The sequence below is a fragment of the Pavona decussata genome, unplaced genomic scaffold (genome assembly GCF_977016875.1).
Source record: "Pavona decussata unplaced genomic scaffold, jaPavDecu1.1 SCAFFOLD_48, whole genome shotgun sequence".
Lineage (NCBI taxonomy): Eukaryota > Metazoa > Cnidaria > Anthozoa > Scleractinia > Agariciidae > Pavona > Pavona decussata.
In genome coordinates, this window is record NW_028145470.1 from 6,774,763 (window position 1) to 6,795,070 (window position 20,308).

The 20,308-nt window shown below is 38.2% G+C and overlaps 3 protein-coding genes and 1 pseudogene across 3 annotated transcripts in view; all 4 read left to right on the forward strand.

Annotated features, from left to right (window-relative positions):
• Nucleotides 1–20,308, forward strand: part of LOC146482070 (uncharacterized) — a 44,363-nt gene that overhangs the window by 11,412 nt on the left and 12,643 nt on the right. The window contains exons 2-3 of the mRNA XM_085107631.1: nucleotides 12,626–12,720; nucleotides 14,192–14,323. Coding sequence (XP_084963757.1) covers nucleotides 12,633–12,720; nucleotides 14,192–14,323 — 220 coding nt within the window. The 5' untranslated portion in view covers nucleotides 12,626–12,632. The remainder of the gene's footprint in view (nucleotides 1–12,625; nucleotides 12,721–14,191; nucleotides 14,324–20,308) is intronic.
• On the forward strand, nucleotides 580–19,477 carry LOC146482071 (thrombospondin-type laminin G domain and EAR repeat-containing protein-like). The gene is made up of 2 exons (XM_085108182.1): nucleotides 580–687; nucleotides 18,310–19,477. Exon 2 carries the CDS (start codon nucleotides 18,537–18,539, stop codon nucleotides 19,392–19,394), a length of 858 nt encoding a protein of 285 aa, XP_084964308.1. The 5' UTR covers nucleotides 580–687; nucleotides 18,310–18,536; the 3' UTR covers nucleotides 19,395–19,477.
• LOC146482072 (uncharacterized) lies at nucleotides 2,232–3,323 on the forward strand. Its single transcript, XM_085107577.1, has one exon. It carries the CDS (start codon nucleotides 2,232–2,234, stop codon nucleotides 3,321–3,323), a length of 1,092 nt encoding a protein of 363 aa, XP_084963703.1.
• Nucleotides 10,867–12,071, forward strand: LOC146482073 (uncharacterized; annotated as a pseudogene).

The following is a 20,308-nucleotide window of genomic DNA, read 5'->3' on the forward strand; positions in this document are numbered from 1 at the left end:
ATAGAATTTAAATAAGAAAGAAAGGAATTTTGATATTTGTAATAATTAAAAACGATGCCATCCTTACAATAAACAACGTTTTTAAGTTATGAGGACGAACATTGTTGAAGGTATGTATCAAGAATCGTTCAATTTCGCTATTATTTTGCCCGAAAAGGTTTCAATGTTTAAACTCCCTTCCTTTGAAAGCTTTGTTATTTGTCATAGCTCAAGTAAACTCAGAATTGGTTGATTGTGAAGCTTTTCAAACAGGATTTTGGATAACAAAAAAGGTCAAGACGGGGAGGGAATGAGGAGTACTCACGGAGTGGAAAGTTAGTTGTTGTTGAACCGACAGTTTATTGACTGTTGAATATGAAGAAAGGGATTAAAGAAACAAACATAAAATGTGTTGTTTAGTCATTTTTTTATTACTTCTGATAAACCAAGATTATTACAACAGCGTGATAATTATAATTATCGAAAGTTTTCCTCCAGAGTTGTCAATGACTAAAATAACATTTTTCTCGTGTTATTACATAATGTTTTCAGAGTGTTATCAAAACCAAGTTACAGCTACCACCGCTGAAAAGGAAGTCATTGATACGATTTGCAAGCAAAACGATGAGGTAAAGAAACAGCAAGTAAAGGTTAAGAACCTAGTCGACAGAATAGCCGCAGAGATTGAACGTACCAGTTGCTTTGAAGGTAGGTAAAATGACTTCACATTAATACAGACAGAATATCATGAATGTTGTGTTACCATAGTTTAAGGTTAATACTTTGAAAGCCGGCAGCAAAGAAAATAAAACTGAATCCTTACGTGGAATGACTCGTTTTTGGTTCAGAGTTCCGGGTTAGGCATCAACACAACCTTCCAAACTCAATTTTTACCATTCAATGCTTAGGAAACCACTATGTTACAGCCTAGGTCAATCTAATCCATCTGTAAAAACCTAATAATATTAGCTCAACTAGAATCGAAACAGGCAATAAGAAAGGAGGCAGACCCACCGTCAGGATACAAGATTTGGACTGCATGAATGTTTTTTTTTTGTTTTTTTTTACAAAAATATTTTTCAGCACCCACTACCTATTTCTCTTTGAACTCGGATGGAAATCCACTGTCTTTAACAGGAATACTTTACTGGATTCTATCTAAGTTTTGGACCAAATTCGTAGCTATGGTGCATTTTCTTGTGTTAACTGTTAACGCAATCTAGAATGGTGTTTTGTTTTGTCTTCTGGGTCTCTTCCCCTTCGCAAGTACAGCAGTGCATCAACTGTGTGTTAAATTTATCAGTAAATGAGAGGAAATGTTTGCTTCAAGCTAAACAAGGTGTTTATGCCATAATAAGTCATGACAATTTTAAGACAAAGAGCATCACTGTGTTTTGTTTTCTTTAAAGGTCTTAGAGGCAACTTTCTGTGGAGGGGTGAAAACAAAACGTACAACTAGAAAACTAGAAACCCTGTCTGTATACGGGAGACCTCTTCCCCACCCCCCCCCCCCCCCCTCCCCACAAAAAAAATGCTACTGAGGTACGGCCCTGAACTCTGTAGATAAACCAAACATAATCGTTTCCACTTCCCACCCACGCAGCACCAGAGTTTCTTTAGAAACTTACCCCCCTTCGTTCCCGTCTAGATAGCCCGGAATATTTTAGTACTTTTCGAGTCCTCTTCAAGCATAACCGCAGACCGTTATAGCGACCCACGACCCATTATTTTGCCGACACCTACTGCCCACACCCACGATTCACGTCACCTACCCACTATCTACGTCTGGCCCTTTACCATTAACCAATACATAAAAAGGAAATGTAACGAATATGGAAAGCACCAGGGCTGTTGCTCAAACATCATATTGTCGGTCGTAAAAAATAAAATGAATAAATAAAAGCGTAAAAAAAATGTTTATTGCACTCTCTGGTCAAAGCAACATATGAAAAATAGTAAAGAAATAGGGAAATTTAAAAATGTAAATAAAAGTAAAAAAAATAATATAAAAGAATATCTATAGCGGTATATCTAAAATTTAAGTTCCCCGTCGGTTTAAAAGCAGTTCACACAGTTTTTTCTTAAAACCTTTGGTGAAGTAATTCCAAACTTTTGCTCCCCGTCAAATGCCCCCTGGCCACTAACAATATGGCAGAATGAGATCGTAACGATTGCATTCTTACGTTTGTCATTTTAACTTAATGATACGCTGTTTATATTGATGTTATATTAAAGTTCATTTTTAATTTTGAATGGCTTGTTTGTTTTTCTATCAAGATTGTTCCGGTAGAACGCCCCACTTCGAAAAACATCAAGACCTGCCAACCAAAGGTGCTCACCGCGTTGAACCGTTCAGTATCGATGGGAGTCTGTTTCTCGGCTTCGCTAACTATAAGGATGATAACAACGGATACAACACAGAATCTTACATCTACAAACTGGACGATTCGACTGGAAAGTTTTACCTCTATCAGACCATAGACAACAAAGGAGCACGCTACATGGAATATTTCAAAATCGCTGACAAACATTACCTTGCTGTTGCTAATCGCAGGGATGAAACTACATATCGGTTGAACTCTGCCATCTATCAGTGGAGTGGAACCCACTTCGTCGTCGTGCAAAATATTCCAACACTCGGAGCAACTGGTTTTAACTTCTTTAAAATATTGTCGGACCTGTTTCTCGTCGTCACGAATGGCCATGATGACACTACGCAAAGCGTAGACTCAGTCATCTACAAGTGGGGCGAAAACCAGTTTAACAGGTTCCAGGAGATAAGAACCGAGGATGCCACAGCAAGTACTACGTTTACCATAAAAACTGAAACTTTTCTTGTTTTTGCCAACCGCAAAAGCGACTTGCAGAGCTATTCCGTCCAGTCCTCTGTGTACAAGTGGTCAGGTGACAGCTTTGTCAAACTACAGTCTCTTCAGACGTATGGTCCCTTTGACGTCAAGTCCTTCAGCGACAATAGTGAGACATTCCTCGCTTTTGCTAATTGGCCAAATTCTTACAACACCGACTCGTTCATTTACAAGTGGAATGGCAGCAGGTTTGTTCTGTTCCAGTCCATTACCACTCACTCAGCCCGCGCCTGGGAACCGTTTTCGATTTGTGGGGAAACGTTCCTGGCTGTTGCCAACTTGAAAGGGAAATCAGTGAGTGTGTATCGTTTGTCCGGACCACAGTTTATCAAATACCAGGAGCTTTCAACTCAGCATACAGCTGACCTCAAGGCATTTGAATACAAAGGTCACACTTACTTGGCAATTGCAAAGCACACCGATGGAGGATGGCGCCGCAATACCAACAGTGCTCTGTACAAACTGGTATACAAATAGACAATTAAATAAAGTCCCATAAATTGACTCTTGGAATTGATCATACTGACTTCCACAATTGTAACGAACACTGAGAGTACTGCAACTCCTATCTAAGGTAAACAAGGTTGAGAAGAGTGCTTCTTTCGTCGCCGACATTTATAATTCTTTTTTTGTTTGTTTGTTTTTGTTTTTTTTGTTTTCATATTAGAGCAAACAAGACGAAATAAACTTGTTCTTTTATGTGAAATTTACCTGGGAATAATTTCGTATGTTACATGAGGTCAGGTGCAGGTCAGGTTTCAATGAGTTTGATGTTACCATGACAATCAATGTTTGACTGACAGAGTTTGCAAAACTCAGGAGATTCTTCCTTTAAGAAAAAAATATTTTTTCTCTACGGTAAATTTTTGTGTTTCTATAATTTAAGCTGTATTTAAATTTTGATTACCGTAATGATTCGATTTAGCGCCCTCGTTCCAATATGCGCCCCGTCTCTTACTGAAGCGCCCCCGCTCGAATGTGTTTTTGTTAACAAGCGCCCCTATTACGTAAGCACCCTCATTCCAATAAGCGCCCATATTCTGTTTCAGTGATAGCACTGTTAGAGTACATGTACATTGTGATCAACCGTGGTTCATCTTCCTTTAATTGCTCACTTAAAGCCTCATTACAGTGGTCTTCGTCTCAGTCTCTCAACTATTATATTATTTCCATGCGAGTGCACACTGTTCCTGCAAATAAATTACCTCTTCTTCACATTTTGCGGCGATTGCTCGGCTGTTCGTTCTAGCCAGGAAAGATCCAGAGACAACAAGTCTGTTTTCCAGTATTCTTGATCCTGTGACCATGACTTGGACTTTGTTGTCTTGGCCGGGCTTTAAAAAAGGTGAATATTCACCGTATTGGTTACTTTTTACATTTTCTGTTATTGTTCCTTTGCTAATAAATATCAAAGCTTATGGGGAGCAGGGATGGCGCAGTAGTGAGAGCACTCGCCTTCCACCAATGTGTCCCGGGTTCGATTCCCGGACTCCGCGTCAAATGTGGGTTAAGTTTGTTATTGGTTCTCGTCCTTGCTCCGAGAGGTTTTTCTCCGGGTACTCCGGTTTTTTCCCTCTCCTCAAAAACCAAGAGTTTTAAATTCCAATTCGATTTCGAAAGTGTCCCCAATTAGTGCTCTGCGCTAAAGACATTGACACTTAAATGAAGTGAATTATTTTTATATTTTATTTTTTAAGCACATTTGGCTGTTTCTCAAAAAAGAAATAGGCGCCCTGTTTCGAGTAAGCGCCCTCCCTTGAGGTACAATAGGCTGATTTAGCAACAGAACGGGAACGTCAGTTGACAACGGCGCGCGTATCAAGAATGCCCATATATAGTCGAAATAGACTCGCGTCCAAACTATTCCGCGCGCTCTCGCGTCCTCAAATGACGTTCCCCTTTTGTTGCCAAATCAGCCTAGTAAGTAAATAAGCGGCCCGCGCGCTAAATCGAATCATTACGGCACTTTTGGTAATATTCTTGGAAAATTTGTTGTTTTTTTTTTTTTTTTGGAAATCTTAGGTTTGCGGGAAATCAAGAAATCCGAGAAAAGCATTTTAATTTTTGAAGTCGTGACTTAATTCCTGCGTCATATGACAGCTCATTTTCCGTTGCGGACCTCAGAGAAAACGTTTTTGGATCTATTCTCCAAGTGCCATTGTCATAGCTTTTATACTTGTGAAGTTATGATAAGGGCGCTGGTTAACAGTAGTAATGGAGTGATAATAATTAAAGGCTTTTCATAAACTCAATTAGTCTATTTGCACTGATTCTGTGATGTTAGATCTCGGAAACTCAGGATATGTTATCTTCTTTTGGTGAAGCCACTTTTAAGGGATTCAACGTAACTACTTACCAAACAAGCCATTTTAAAATAATGATCTCGTGCATGGTTGAATTCTCACATTCGTTAATAATCTTTTAGAACACCGTGTTACATAAAAATGGCTTCAAGGAGAATTAATCTGTAAAATACTTATTACTAGTACCTGCTGAAATTGAATCTTGGAAAAGTAAATATGTAAAAATACAGTTAGGAAGCTGCATAAACAAGTTAAGCCAAATTGGACAAAATCTGTAATAAAGAAAATACATATTATCATCATGCAGAGGTTACTCTTATTGTTAATGCCTCTATCGTATAATTCTGGCTTGAAATGGCTGAATTAACATTATAGACCATTGATAGCATTACTTCCTTGAGCATGTTGAACACTTGCTTTCGAGTAAACTGTAGTGTGATTGATCACGATGTACGTAGGTGATCACTGTAGTTTAGAATTGCTGTAAAACATTATTATTTGACGCAAGTAAACTTGTAATATAAAAGCAAAATAATTTAAGTAATGTACTTAATCCCTGTGGTGAAAAGAAAAGTCTCTTGTTAGTAACAGCGTCTATTCCATAAACTATACTTTGTGTGGGAATATTATACCGCAGTCTGTGAACGCTACAGCTAAATTTCTGAAATTCATGCAATAAAAAAATAATTTAAAAGAATTAAACAATTCTTGTGTACGTTTTGTTGCATACGGTTATTTTACCGTTCTGCGCCTTTCAATGGCTGTTATCCGTAAGACGGTTTTTGGGCTGTCTGTAGACACACTCCCAACTTGTGCCAACATTTCTATACCATGAAGTAATGTTCATACACTTAACTAGTGCTAACCACACCCTAAAGGGCTCAAAAACAGTAGAGACCTCCACGAGCATTTTCAGTCTCATATTCAAGCTATTTCAAAGCTAAAAGACAACAATTAGCAATGAATTATTGCTTCCCGCATAAGTACCACCAAGGCCTTCATATGACTATTAAGACCATGCTCACATGGAAAAAGGCTGTATATAAGTCGATAGTTTTCAAAGCCGAAAAGCAGTAAATCAAATTACTTTCAGCGAATATTGACGTTGCGTTTTCCGTCTGCTCTTCGAAGCCGGTCATTGATTAGTTATTGTCTAGGTTTGTAGCGTTCAATGGAATGATCACGCTTCACTGGTGACTTTCGAAATGAACGATTTTGTAATTGTTTAGATGATTATCGCCTAACCTAATTCTAATTAATGAATTTGGCCAATTTCAAAAGCCTGCTAAAACCTTGAAATTCAACAATTCTGTGTAGTATCAACCTACATAGGAGCACTAATTAGTCTTTTCTAAGTTCCCAAATACGTGAAACAACCACAAATTGTCGATTTTTAGATCCCTAAATTTTGTTTCTCCGAAAAAGCGAGGAATAGGCCATTTTTGAGCGAGTTTACTCATAGCACGAGTCAAGTTCGAATTTTGTTTTTTTCTCTTTTTTTCTTCCTTTTATGTCTTCTCGTCGTTATTCTCTTTTTATATTTAATGATATGCTAGTGTAAACGGAAACATTAACTTTCAGGTTTGCAACGTTTTCCGTTATCGATCGCTGGAGCCATTACCGCTGTGATTCGCTGCCGCTATGGAAAGAAATACGACATCCCTTAGTGTTCATAAATTTTCTTATAGAAGATTAAGACCTCTATTTTCATACACCTGAAGCAGAGATCCCATTTCCGCGACTGAGAAAACGGAGGGCGAAGGAGTATTACCCGCCCCTCAAGCGACATCTTGTTGGGCTGTGTCAAAAAGTGGGACGGGGACTCCGGGATGTGGACATGAGGACGCGAATTCGGAGAAGTGGGACTTGGGGACGCGAGATGTGGGGCGCGGGGATTCGAACTACGGTCGTTTTGCTCAAAGTCAAAGTCACTTCGTTCTAAAAAAAAAAAGTCCGCGCAATAGTCAATTCGAAATCTGGACGCGACATCGGGGATGTAAACAAAGCGTTCGCTCGTCTCGTTTATTTTTTCCTCATAGTTTCCTTTTGCTACTCATCAGAAAAGCATAACTTGGATAATAAATCTCTTATTAGATGTTTTGGTGTGCATTATCACTGTATATTGTTAGGCCTGGAGCAAACGTCGAATCTTAGTCGAACTTAATTCGTCGAACTTATTAATTTTGAAATAGGCGCATGAATGGTGCGACGTATGCCGCAATTAAGTTCGACTCAAATTAATTGGTTCGACTCCAGCATAAGTTCGACTTACCAAGTCGGATAATGCGACTGTGGTTCGGCGTTACAGTAAACGCCGTTCTAAACACGCGCTGAACTCAATTCATAAATCATGCAAATTACAAAATAATTGATTCAAATGTGATGGACTGCGCAAACGTCACAAAAAACTGACTCCCCCATCTTCCAAACACTATTTCCCCTCCTGACGAGCATGCGCTGTACAAAGACAATTTCGCAAGCAGGGCCCAGTTGTTCAAAGCCCGATTAAACTAATTCTAGATTAACGAGAACTTTGATTCGAGTTTATAGGCTGAACAATAAATATTTTTCAAAAAGATTTTTGTCTCTCAGAGGTTGAATTTCCTTTACCGTTAGCTTAAAATTAGATTTTAAAAACATTTTTTAACAAGCGAGCTGGAAACCTCCTCGGTTAACGTTTAATCGTGAATTAGCGTTAATCGGCTTTCGAATAATCGGGCCCAGAAATGGCGAGCTATTGAAAGTCATTACTGACATCGCACAGCGTGATAGAAATGTGTTTTTCGTGTTTCATGAACACTAAATATAACTGATTGAAATGCGAATTGCCTATTTGCAATAAATGCTCAGTGTTTGAGTCTTCTCTTTCTATTTTTCGCAATTAATTGCCAAAGAAAGGCCCGACGAGCACTGTATTTCGGTATTTCCCTAGCAAGTCCTAGCAATAACTAGCTGCGCATCGAGTGAATAGCACGGGGACACGTGCCTACTCCCGTGTTTCATGAAGTGCAACTTGTGAATTAGGGTCTACGTAGGTTCGACGTTTGCTACCACGCTGAAATTAAGTCGACTCTTTGTCGAACCTATTTTTAATAAATTCGACGCGACTTAGATTCAACGTTTGCCTTAGGCTTCACTTACTGTTTGTATTGACTCGATCCAAAATGCAACACAACTCGTAGAAAAATTCAGTGATACTATTCACAAACACATCTTTTTTGTGATAAAATATACTATATATTTTACATGGAAGCAAAATACTGTTTATTTTTTATATCTTATTATACTTCTCATATTTGCTTGAAACAGCCTGTTTAGCTTATCGTGATCACATCGTTATCTCAAAATGAGAAGCTCTTGACTTTGTAATAAACATTGAAATACTGCGCAGCGTAGTTAATTAACGAGAATTTAAAGATTATAAAACGACGCTGTCAAGAGAGTTTCAACCTACGTTTCGGCAATGCTACCTTCTTCAGGGTAAGAAACTATACCGTAGATAAGGTGTAATTTTGTACCCTGAAGAAGGCAGCATTGTCGAAACGTAGGTTGAAACTCTCTTAAAGGCGTCGATTTGATAATCTTTAAAGCCTATGGGCGATGTTTCCAATTTCCTTCCATACCCTTTTGTCAACTCAGGAAGAAAGCAATTTTTGTAAGTCACATCTGGCAGTAGGCTATTGATTTACTCAAACTTAAACCTAAAACCAGACAGTCTGGCTCCATTCTTGCTAAAATACCCCACATTCGAATTAAATCATTAGCTGTCGTAAAAAGAGTCATTTCTTGGCAATGCTGTCATTATACTGTCATGAAAGTTCGGATAAAATATCGCTCTTTTTATCCATCATTCTTTTCTAGCTCTTTAGGTTGCTTGAAATCCCTTCTCTGATAACACAAAAAATAAATCTTTAACCCAAAAGAAAAACAAAATGGCAGGTATTTTTATCAATGGCGGTAGAAAATGTATAGCATATTTTGTTTCAAGTGGCTTAAACTATTCATAAATACATTCGGAATCAGAGAGCTAAGAGTGAAATAAAAGCTTTAATAAAAGGCTACCACGCATCGCGGCCAATTTTAATTTGCCCGTCCCAATTAGGTTTGTGCTAATCACTGTTTATGCCAAAAATTAATCTACAAGGCTTTGTTTTTATTTTTTCCATATCCCAGTAAATAAACATCGAAGTTCAAATCCCTTCTTTTGAAGTTTTCATTCCAACCATGAAAAATCTGATCGACTTAAGGTATAAAATCGCCGATATTTGGCGGGTGAGATATCTGCGATTAAATTCACCGGCACTCTCCAAGTGTGCCCGTTCCCACGATTCTCTACGGTCATTGCTGCGAATCTCCAGTAAAGCCAACCCATCTGGTTGGGCAATTTTATCACATGACTTTTCGAAACTGCCACATCGCCGCGATCGGCGAAAAAAATCGCCAAGTGTGTCCCCATCAATCGGATTTTCGCTAGCGATCAAATTCGTCGCGATCGGCGAATAAAATCGCCAGGTGTGTCGCTGGCTTTATGATTCTAGTTTGCATTGGTGGACAGGTGCCACCGATAGTTCTCTGTAAAGCACAAACGCCCCAGTGGAGAAATAAAATCTACAAGTAAAAGAAGGTGGGTTCTTGCTGAGCAGTTATTCAAAATTATCACATGCGTGACATCAAATGTGCCGATCATTTTCCGACAATAATTAATATAAAGAGTGTGAGTTAATAATTTCAAACCTTCAAGAACATGTTATCTTTCCGATAGTGCGCTACACATATCCAGGTAAAACAAGGACCTATGATCAGAATACGACGTTTACAAATTTGAGGTGTGTGTTACAGAGTGGAAATTGATTTTTGTCTTGTTTGCGTGTTGTTTCCTTCTTCTTTCTTTCCCTTTCTCTTCTTTTTCGGTAGCCTGTCAACATTATCTTCGCACTAAGATAACGCATCGATACGTGCAATAAAAGCGACTTGAACTTCTGATAAAAAATGAGAAAACAGTTTACATTGGAGCCGTTTATATTCATTCACCACTGGTAATTTACTCAACGTGAATTAGTCACTAGACTATGAGGTAGTTCTTCATTTTAATTTTTTTTTTTTTTTTTTACAGTAAAGCTATCGAACCTCACGAGTGAGCGCGAAAATCATGTTTCCTTTGCTCGCGAGGTTCACCTGCTTTACTTTCCCCAAGATAAAGGAGAAACTGCTCGTAGTTCTAGTTTCCTGATTCGTAGCTGATTGGTATCGAGTAAATTACTAGTGGTTAACGGAAGTTAAAGACTTCAATGTGAACCATTTTATCCTCTTTTGCTAGAAATACAAGTCGTTTTCATTGCACGTATCAATGTAAGAAAATAATGTTGATAGCTTAACCAAAAAAAAAAAATGCAAAGAAAGATAGTGTGAGAACAGAAAGGAATTAAATTTATTTCATACATACTGAGATTTACAGATAGAATTGATCTGTTGAAAAACCGGTTCGGAAATTCTCGCAATCAATGATAACAGCGAAAACGACTTTCTCACACGTGGGAAACCCGTTTCGTCCAATCAGAAAGCAGCTGTCAAAACGCACCAACATTTTCAATGAAAGTGGTAGCTTTGTCGATGGCGCTAGCTTTTTACGGCTCTAAATTTCTCACTCGCTCGGGATTTCGGGCTTTTTCGGAGGACATTTCTAGAAGGGTTTAAAACATTCTGATAAACAACTACTGATGGCTGAATGTTCTGGCAGTAGGTTCAAACCTTTGGATAAACCAGTCAAAGATTATATTACCAACCAAGTAATCAAAAACACTCGAGCAAAAACGCAGCGGGATGTAAAGCTACTTACAGCATTTCTGCTGGAGAAAAACGAACACAAAGTAAAAGTTGAAGAAATTCAATCAGAAGAGCTCAAGCGCTAAGTGAGTGAATTCATTGTTAGTGTGAAAAGAAAAGATGGCCAAGACTATGAACCATCAAGCCTTCGAGGGTTGTTTTCAAGTTTCAATCGGTATTTTAAAGAATGACGCAAGTACTCAGCAAGTATTATAGGAGACATTGTGTTTGATCAAGCAAGAAAATGCATGTAAGCTCGCAGCAAACAACTGGAAAAAAAAAATCCAACGCATCTGAAGCTTTGACTGATGTGGAGGAAAACACGGTGTGGCTTTTCAATTCAGTGCATTTTGGCTTGAGAGGCTGTGAGGAACATCGGCAATGGACTTGGGGCGACGTGCAACTTCACATGGAAGCTGACCGACCTCAATACTTAGAGTATTGTGAAAGGCAAACGAAAACTAGAACGGGAGCTGAACCTCGTAATGTCAGAGCTGTTAAACCGAAGGCTTTCGCAGCACAAAAACGGTCCAATTGAAAGAGATCCAGTTGCCGTTTACAAGATGTATTCCGAAAAGCGACTTGACGTGATGAATAAACCTGATGCGCTATACTATCTCGGAATAAATTACACAAAAAATTATTCGTCAAATAAACTGTGGATTAAATCAAGCAAGTGCAATCGGTCAGAACATATTGAACAGTTTGATGAAAACCATGGCGGAAAAAAGAGGCCTTTCAAGTAAACGACTGACAAATTACAGCGCTCGAAAACGCATGATACAAAACCTAAACGACAGCGAAATGCCTCCTAGTCGCATAATGCAGCTCTCAGGCCACAGAAATGTCCAAAGCATTAACAGTTATAACCACGTATCTCAGCAACAGCAAAAAAAACATGTCAAGAATACTGAGTGCGACCGCGACTGAACGTGCTACAAAAAAACTTCATCGAGCATTGGCTACAGAGAGTGAAGATGAAACTCCGTCTTGTAGTTTTCAGTCATCAAGCAGTCCTACAATGCATGGAGAAAGTATATTTAGCGGAGCAAAAATTTATGGAGGACAATTTAACATTTCCATAAACACAGTGAATTAGTCACCTAATGCAAACTCAGCAACAAGAAAGCACACCTTCAAGCGTGTTAAACGTATTTTAGATTCTTCGGATGAAAATAGCCCTCCCTTGCAATAGACGTTTTTAGCGTGGTTACATATTTAATCAGTTCTTATTCGTATACTTTATTTTTGTACTTGCTGTGTGAAAATTCTTGATATTCGATTTCAAAACCGAATTGTCTTTTCCCAACCCATTTGCTGTTGTTGTTTTCATTTTGAAATAACGCGATCTTTTCGTGTACTTCCATTTTGTGTACTTTTAATAATATAACACTTGACAGTTATGTGTGCATGCAGTTACCAAAACCGTTCAGGGCAGAAAAATCTCAGTATGTATAAAATAAACAAATTACAGTATGGAAAGTGCTTTGTACGATGCCGGTTACGCACTCGTTGTTCTGTATCAGAAATCTCACTCGTTCGATTTCCGATACGTCAACAACTGGTGCGTAAACACTGTACGCGCGCACTTTCCATGAAGTAATCTATGTGCACAAACAATCTGATCTCTTTGGTTTCTCTTTTATTCCTTAGAATCAAGATGGCTTTTGGAGAAACAATGTTCCTTGTCTTCGTCATCACAGTGTTCCATGTGGCGGTGATGGCTCAACAGTCCATGAAGTCAGGAGGTAAATTTTAAATATTCATAATAATCAACAAGTAGACAAGAAAACCGATTACCCGTCAATAAACTTTTATATGATGGCCAGAGACGATCCTTTGAAAGAACATTTTCAAGTTGAAATGTGTTCTTAGATTAAAAACGGTTTATTACATATAAAGAAAATGTTAGATTAAAGCCGGTACCTTGAGAAGGCGCAAACCGTTTCCATAAATGATTAAAAAGTATAAGCAAAAATCGAAAAATGAAAATACATATAGCTTGCGAGAATCGATTTCGGATTTTTTTGCACATATTTACCAAATATCTTAAAATCGTCTTTCGCGCGAAGTAGTTACAGGCGAAACACCGAAGGAAGGGGCGAAACGTGTTGATGCCCAACTATCAATAACCGAGAAAGCCAAAAGAAAATGGATTTTCTTTTACTTACAAAAATAAATAATTTGCACATATTTATCCAGACACTCGAATATTTTTCTTGAAGATATTTTCATGGTTTACCATGTTTACTTTCATAATCTAAGCTAGTTATCAGAGTTCTACCAAGAGTGGGTGCAGAACGTAAAGCTTTTTCACTGATCTGCGCTTTATTTTAACTGTTTTCAAACAGAAGCATCTTAACAGAGCCACCCATGAAGGTCAAAATACATTTAGAGTGTTTTGCTACGAGGAAAGACGAAAGACCTTTTACCAGAAAAGAGAAGGTATCAAGTTTTATTTTGCCAGAGATATTGGTGAAAATGCGGGAATAAACAAAATCAATGAGTAAAAATTGATTCACAAGTGACTTGAAAACGCTCTTAAAGATTTTTTCTAATTTCTCCTGCAAGTTGTCTAGATTGAGTAGCTTAAATCCCTTAAGTTTCGTCATAAAGTGTCTGACTATATTTCGAGATAATCGACAATGCTTAAAATGAGAGGCTATGTGCTACCGTTGCTATGGTAATAGCTGTTGCTTGGAAACCGATGCAAAAATTAACTTTAATCATATGTTCAAATGATGATGTAGTATGAAGGAGATCGAAGTTTATCTTCTATGCGAGATTGTAATTTCAAAACTTCCACCTATTGTGCAGAAAAACTGCAGCTGCGAGCCTCCTCAAGCTCGTTTCCTTTGAAAGCTTTGTTATTTGCATTAGCTCAAGAAAACTCACACTTGGTTGATTGTGAAGCTTTTTAACCAGGATCATGGAGAAAAAAAGTCAAGACAGGGAGGGGATTAGGAGTATCCAAGGAGTGGCAAGTGAATTGTTGTTGAGCAACAGTCTATTGAATATGAAGAAAGGGATTAAACAAACAAACAAACAAACATAAAATGTGTTGTTTAGTCTATTACTTCTGATAAACCAAAATTATTACAGCAGTGTGATAATTATAATTATCGAAAATTCTTCTGCAGAGTTCTGGTGACTAAAATAATATTTTTCTCGTGGTATTACATAATGTATTAAGACTGTTGCCAAAAAAATTCCTTGCAGTTTGGGCCGCGGAAAAGGAAGTAATTGATTCGATTAGGAAACAAAACGACGAGGTTAAGAAACAGCAAGAAAAGGTTAAGAACCTAGTCGATAGAATAGCGGCAGAGATTGAACGCACAAGTTTCTTTGAAGGTAGGTAAAAATTATTTTACATTATACAGACAGAATCAGTTGGATCATGAATGTTGTGTTTCCATAGTTTAAAGTCAATACTTGCAGAAGCTGGTCAAACGTTATAGGGTGGGGTGAGCCGGAGCAGAGAGGGGGAGGGTTATCACTTTTTAAGTAAGCGGTTGGTCGCTCAATTTTCAGCTAATCATGGGGGAGGGGGTGGGGGGGGGGGGGGGGGGCAAGTCACCCTATTTTATTACAGGAATAAGCGCACATTTATCTGCAGACCAGGAAGTGAAATACCTGCATCACCTTGCCTAACTTAATATAATGAAACAAAAGAGAGAAAGAGAAAGAAGGAAGAAAGCAGAAAGGGAGAGTAACTTTTCCTATGAAGATGTGGAGTAGGAGAAACTCCTCTGTGAGGATTTGCGGATAAAGCAAAGAGTTTCTGAACCAATCTGTATATCGACTGTCAAAGTCCGAGAAACGAAAAGAAAATAACGAAAAAAAGTTAAGTTGGCGTCAGCTTACATTCAGTTGTCAGCAGCCATAGGCAGTGTATCCATTTGCAAGGACAGAAGTAGCTCTGAATCGAGTGTCAGCAGCTCAGAAGTAAACGAAGAGTCAGAAGCAAGAGAAAACTGTCTTCTATAGTTAATTGGGAGTTACACATCCAATGATGACTGGATACCCGTCGCATAACTTTTTAGTTGCTGATAACAAAAATTTATCGATGACAAAACATGTAGTGTGTGAATAAAGTTATCGACTACAAACGGGTGATCAATAAAGTCGTCGACGAAAAAGTAGTTTTCCTTTTCAAAAGGGAAATTATTTTAGTTGTCGATAACGAACACGGTAGTTTTGGTATTGACAACTCATTGTCTCCCGTCTGTCGGTAAGTCATCGATTACAAAGGTCTATTTTCGTTCAGTGTCACTTACGGATGCCATTTTCTGCACGATGTACACATGCGCGTTAGAAGCAAGTTTCTGGGCTACTTCAAAATGTACAGGTCATCAACAACTTTCTTGTGTGGAAAACGTATTTCCGAACTTTAATAGTTGCCGATCTAATTAAGTTTTCGATTGAAAATAGTCGTCGATGACAGTTTGCCTCTTTTTTGCGTCCCGATTTTGTAGTTGCATTCGGAACGTCAAACCTTAGGCAACACTATTGCTATCATTATCATTAGCATTATCATTATTTCTCCATCAATCGTCAAGGCTACTACCCTCCCTCCCCTCCGGACCCCATATAAGACAGTGATAGTTACACTGCCTTCCAGAACAAGGCAATGTCAAAAGGAAACAAAAAGATGATAAGAAAAGTTCCACCCAACAGGAGCGTAAACCAGTTTCTGTAGCATCTAGGAACTAGAAGCAACTAGGGGTATTACTACTCCCCCCTGGATTAGATGCTAGTCCATAACAGGTTACCCAGAATAAAGCAACTGACTTACCCATCGGTATCTGGACAAGACGTTCCATTTACTTCCGGTGCGTAACACCGCTACCACGTCTCCAAAAACTTATCTGTTGGGTTGTAGTTAACCAAAAATATACAGTGGCACCTAAGGGGGAAGGGGTGGATTCTGCAAACGCCGACTTTGAACGGTTACAACCTTTTCAATATTTAGGCAACTGCCCGGCAAACTTTGTGTTGTTTTGAGGGAATTTGTCTAACAGTAGGGTAGTTTGGCAGGTTAGAGTTTACTGCGCGTGACGTTACCATAGCAACCAATTATTGTCAGGCAGGTTTTGTTGAAAATGGAACTGATTCCTGTTTTTAGTGAGAAAAATTCTCTCTCTTTAGTCATGTTAGTGTTGTTCGGTTCCATTTGATTACTTTTAGGTCAAACCTGGTGGTTTTCTGAAGTTTTAGGAAGTCCAGGATGGCCGTCGTTAGGCCATCATTACTTATTCCGAAATGAATAAACTCATAACTTGAACGTCAAAGGAAATATCTTTAAACGAACTTACTAACCTTAAAGTTTTATTTCATAGTTTTCATATTTTTAAAGTTATGGGGCGAGGAAATGGTTTGGAGGCATGCAGAAAGCGCTTCGCGGATCACAGCAGAGGAAAAAAGACTTCAACTTCAAATTGCCCCAAAATGACCCTAAAACTGGCACAATCTTCTCGCAACCTCCACAAATTTCTTTAAAACGCGGTAGAAACATAAACAACATTCTAGCCTCAACGTTCTTATAAAATCAAAGGCTCCTGTGAGCCAACTCGTGAATGCAGATCACACATCAGTAATTGAAATTAAGACGGCTACGGACACTTCCTTGAAAGCTAAAAGAAATTTTATCTTTGCCCGATTATGTCACGAGAAATTACCATTCTTGTACTATAAAAATGATTGTAAACTTATTTCCTACTCATTGAATAAGGGTATTCTGATGCGCCGATAACAAAAAATTTCCCCTTTTTTTTTTTTAAATTCGAAGTTCATGCTGACACTCACCAATTGATTTGTGGAAAAACGAAAAAAACATAACTTTGCTCGAGCTGATCTCACAAAGGGAAATCTGTTGAACAAAGTGTCGCATTACATGTCATGCCCGGCATAAATGCGTGAAATTTTTACTTTGCAGTTCAGTCCACGCAATCTTCAAGTAAAAATAATTTGAAATATGACCAACTCTTTCTAAATAAGAATTATTTCAATAAAAGCTAGTTGTCTGTAATTTGCTTCATTATTCAATGAACGTACCAAAAAGGTTTTGATCCTGTACTGTGTACACATGCATTTCAATAAATTCTACACGGTATGTATTAAACAGTTGATGAAAATTCATCGACCGCGTCATTTTGCTTTCCCATAAATTACCAGATGTAAATTGCGAAAATGAAACATTGTTCCCTTTGAAACCTCTATGAAAGCTGAAGAGATATAAAATTGTTCATTTCACCATAAGTTTACATAACTTTGTTTACGACGTCACTGATATTTGACATGGCACTTTCCGCTTTCGCGTGAAAACTGACAGCCAAACTGATGTTTTTTAGAAAACTAATCTACTTGATGTAATAATTTTGTATGAGAAGCAAAAATATGATGAAAGATGTCGAGTTTTCATGTATGCAAAAAGTTATGATTAGCAGTGAACTTTTCATTTAAGAGTGCTTCTTTCAGCTAAAGACATTTTCTGGTGGTAATTTTTTTTGGCGGCAAACTTTCAAGTAGCGCAACGCAATATCACGCAATATTTCTGATTAAAACTATTCAGTTCGTTCAATCGCGAAGGGAGGATAGGTTTAAAATTGACGAGGCCTGCAATAAATGAGGCCACTAGCGCTAAACATATATCAACGCATGCCACGTAAATGCTCTACATTTATTCAAAGATCTTGCCGACACTTCACTAATTGAATTTTAAAATTAAATTATTTTTAAATTCAACTATTGTTAAAATCTTAAAAGACACCGCACTTTGTGGAAAAAAACGAAAAACCCATTACTTTGCTCAGATTCAACGAAAAATCTCCATCCTTACACTAAAATGATTGTCAAATTATTCTGTACAGATTAAATAAGAATATCCTGATGCGCCGTGAACAGAAAATTTTCGCGTATTTTTTACTACTAATTGAATTTAAAACTCATTCACCGCGCATGCCCGAAAGTTAACGACAGAACCAACCAACCAACCAAGTGAAAAAGTCCACCATCGCTATAACTCGTTCATTGCGCATGCGCGCATTCACGAGTTAATTGCGGCCCACGACCGATAATTGTTAACGACACCCACGATACATGTCACCTACCCACTATCCACGCCCGGCCCTTAATACCATTAACTATACCAGGCTATTACAAGGAAATGCAACGAATATGGAACTTAGCGCCAGCGCTGTTGCTCAAATATCATATTGTCGGTCGCTGATGATTGCATTCTTAAGTTTGTCATTTTAAGTTTATGATACGCTGTTTATATCGATGTTATATAAAAGTTCCCTTTTAATGTTAAATGACATTTTTTTTTTTCTATCAAGATTGTTCCGGACGTAGTTTGCCTCACTTCCAAAAATATCAAGACCTGCCAACCAAAGGTGCTCACGGCGTTGAACAGTTTAGTATTGATAGGAGTCTGTTTCTCGGCTTCGCTAACTATTATGATGATATCAACGGGTACAACACAGACTCTTTCATCTACAAACTGGACGATTCAACTGGAAGGTTTGTCCTCTATCAGACTATAGACACCAAAGGAGGACGCAACATGGAATATTTTACAATCGCTGACAAACATTACCTTGCTGTCGCTAATCAAAGGGATCAGGAAACTTTAAAATCTCGGTTGAACTCTGCCATCTATCAGTGGAATGGATCCCAGTTTTTCGTCGTGCAAAACATTCCGACACTAGGAGCAAGTAGTTTTAATTTCTTTAAAATATTGTCGGACCTGTTTCTTGTCGTCACGAATAATAATGGCGACACTACGCAAAGTGTAGACTCAGTCATCTACAAGTGGGGCGAAAACCACTTTAACAGGTTTCAGGGTATAAGAACCGAGGAAGCTACAGCAAGTACTACGTTTGAAATAAAAAACGAAACTTTTCTTGTTTTTGCAAACCGCAGAAGCGACCAGCAGAGCTATTCTGTCCAGTCCTCTGTGTACAAGTGGTCAGGTGAAAGCTTTGTCAAACTACAGTCTCTTCAGACATATGGTGCCTTTGATGTGAAGTCCTTCAGTGACAATGGTGAGACATTCCTCGCTTTTGCTAATTGGTGGAATGGAAATTCTCACAACATCGACTCGTTCATTTACAAGTGGAATGGCAGCAGGTTTGTTCTGTTCCAGTCCATTCCCACTCACGGAACCCGCGCCTGGGAACCATTTTCGATTTGCGATAAAACGATCCTGGCTGTTGCCAACTTCCAAGGGAAGTCAGTGAGCATGTATCGTTTGTCCGGATCACAGTTTCTCAAATACCAAGTGCTTTCAACTCAACGCACAGCTTCCCTCAAGGCATTTGAACACGAAGGTCACACTTACCTGGCAATTGCAAATTTTCGGGATGGAGGATTCCGCTACAACATCAACAGTGCTCTGTACAAACTGGTAAAAGTAGACTAAAATGCAACAAGCCCAGCAAAATTGACTCTTGGAATTCACCATGCTATCACAATTGTAACGAACACTGAGAGTACTGTAACCCTATCTAAGGTAAACATAGTTGAGAGGGGTGCTTCTTTTTACACCGACTTTTATAAGTTTTTTTTATTTTTCATATTAATGAGCAAACAAGACGAAACGTTTTGCTTTTTTGTGAAAATTTTCTTTAAATGATTTCGAATGTTACATGAGGTAAGGTCAAGCAATCAATGTTTGACCGGCAGAATTTTCAAAAATCAGATTCTTTTGTTTTTTTTTTCTTCCTACAGTAAAGTTTTTGTTTTTATATACTTGTAGCTGTTTTCCATTTTGATAACTTTTGGGTCAATTTAGGCGGAAATCTTAGGGGTTGCTGAAAATCAAGGTATCCAAGAAAGGCATTAATTTTGAAGACGACTTATAGTTCCTGCGTCAGATGACAGCTCATTTCTTGTTGCAAACCTCAAAGGAAACGTTTTTTGGAGATACCATATATTCTCCAAGTGTCAATGTCATAACTTTTATACTTGTGAAGTTATGATAAGGGCGCTGGTCAGGGTTAACGGTAGAAATGGACTGATAATAATTAAAGGCTTTTCAAGAACTCAGCTAGTCTATTTGCACTGATTCCTTTACGTTAGTTCATGGCATCTCAGAATATGTTATATTCTTTGGTGAAGCAATTTTTTTAGGGGATTCCACGTGGCTAATTGCCAAACAAGCCATTTTTAAGTAATTATCTCGTGCATTGTTGATATTTCACATTGGTTAATAATCTTTCGGACCACTCCGTTACATAAAAATGGGTTTAAGGGGAATTAACCTGTAGAATACTTGCTGAAATTGAATCTTTTGAAAGTGAATAGCAAAAAATATAGCTAGGACGCAGCATCAAC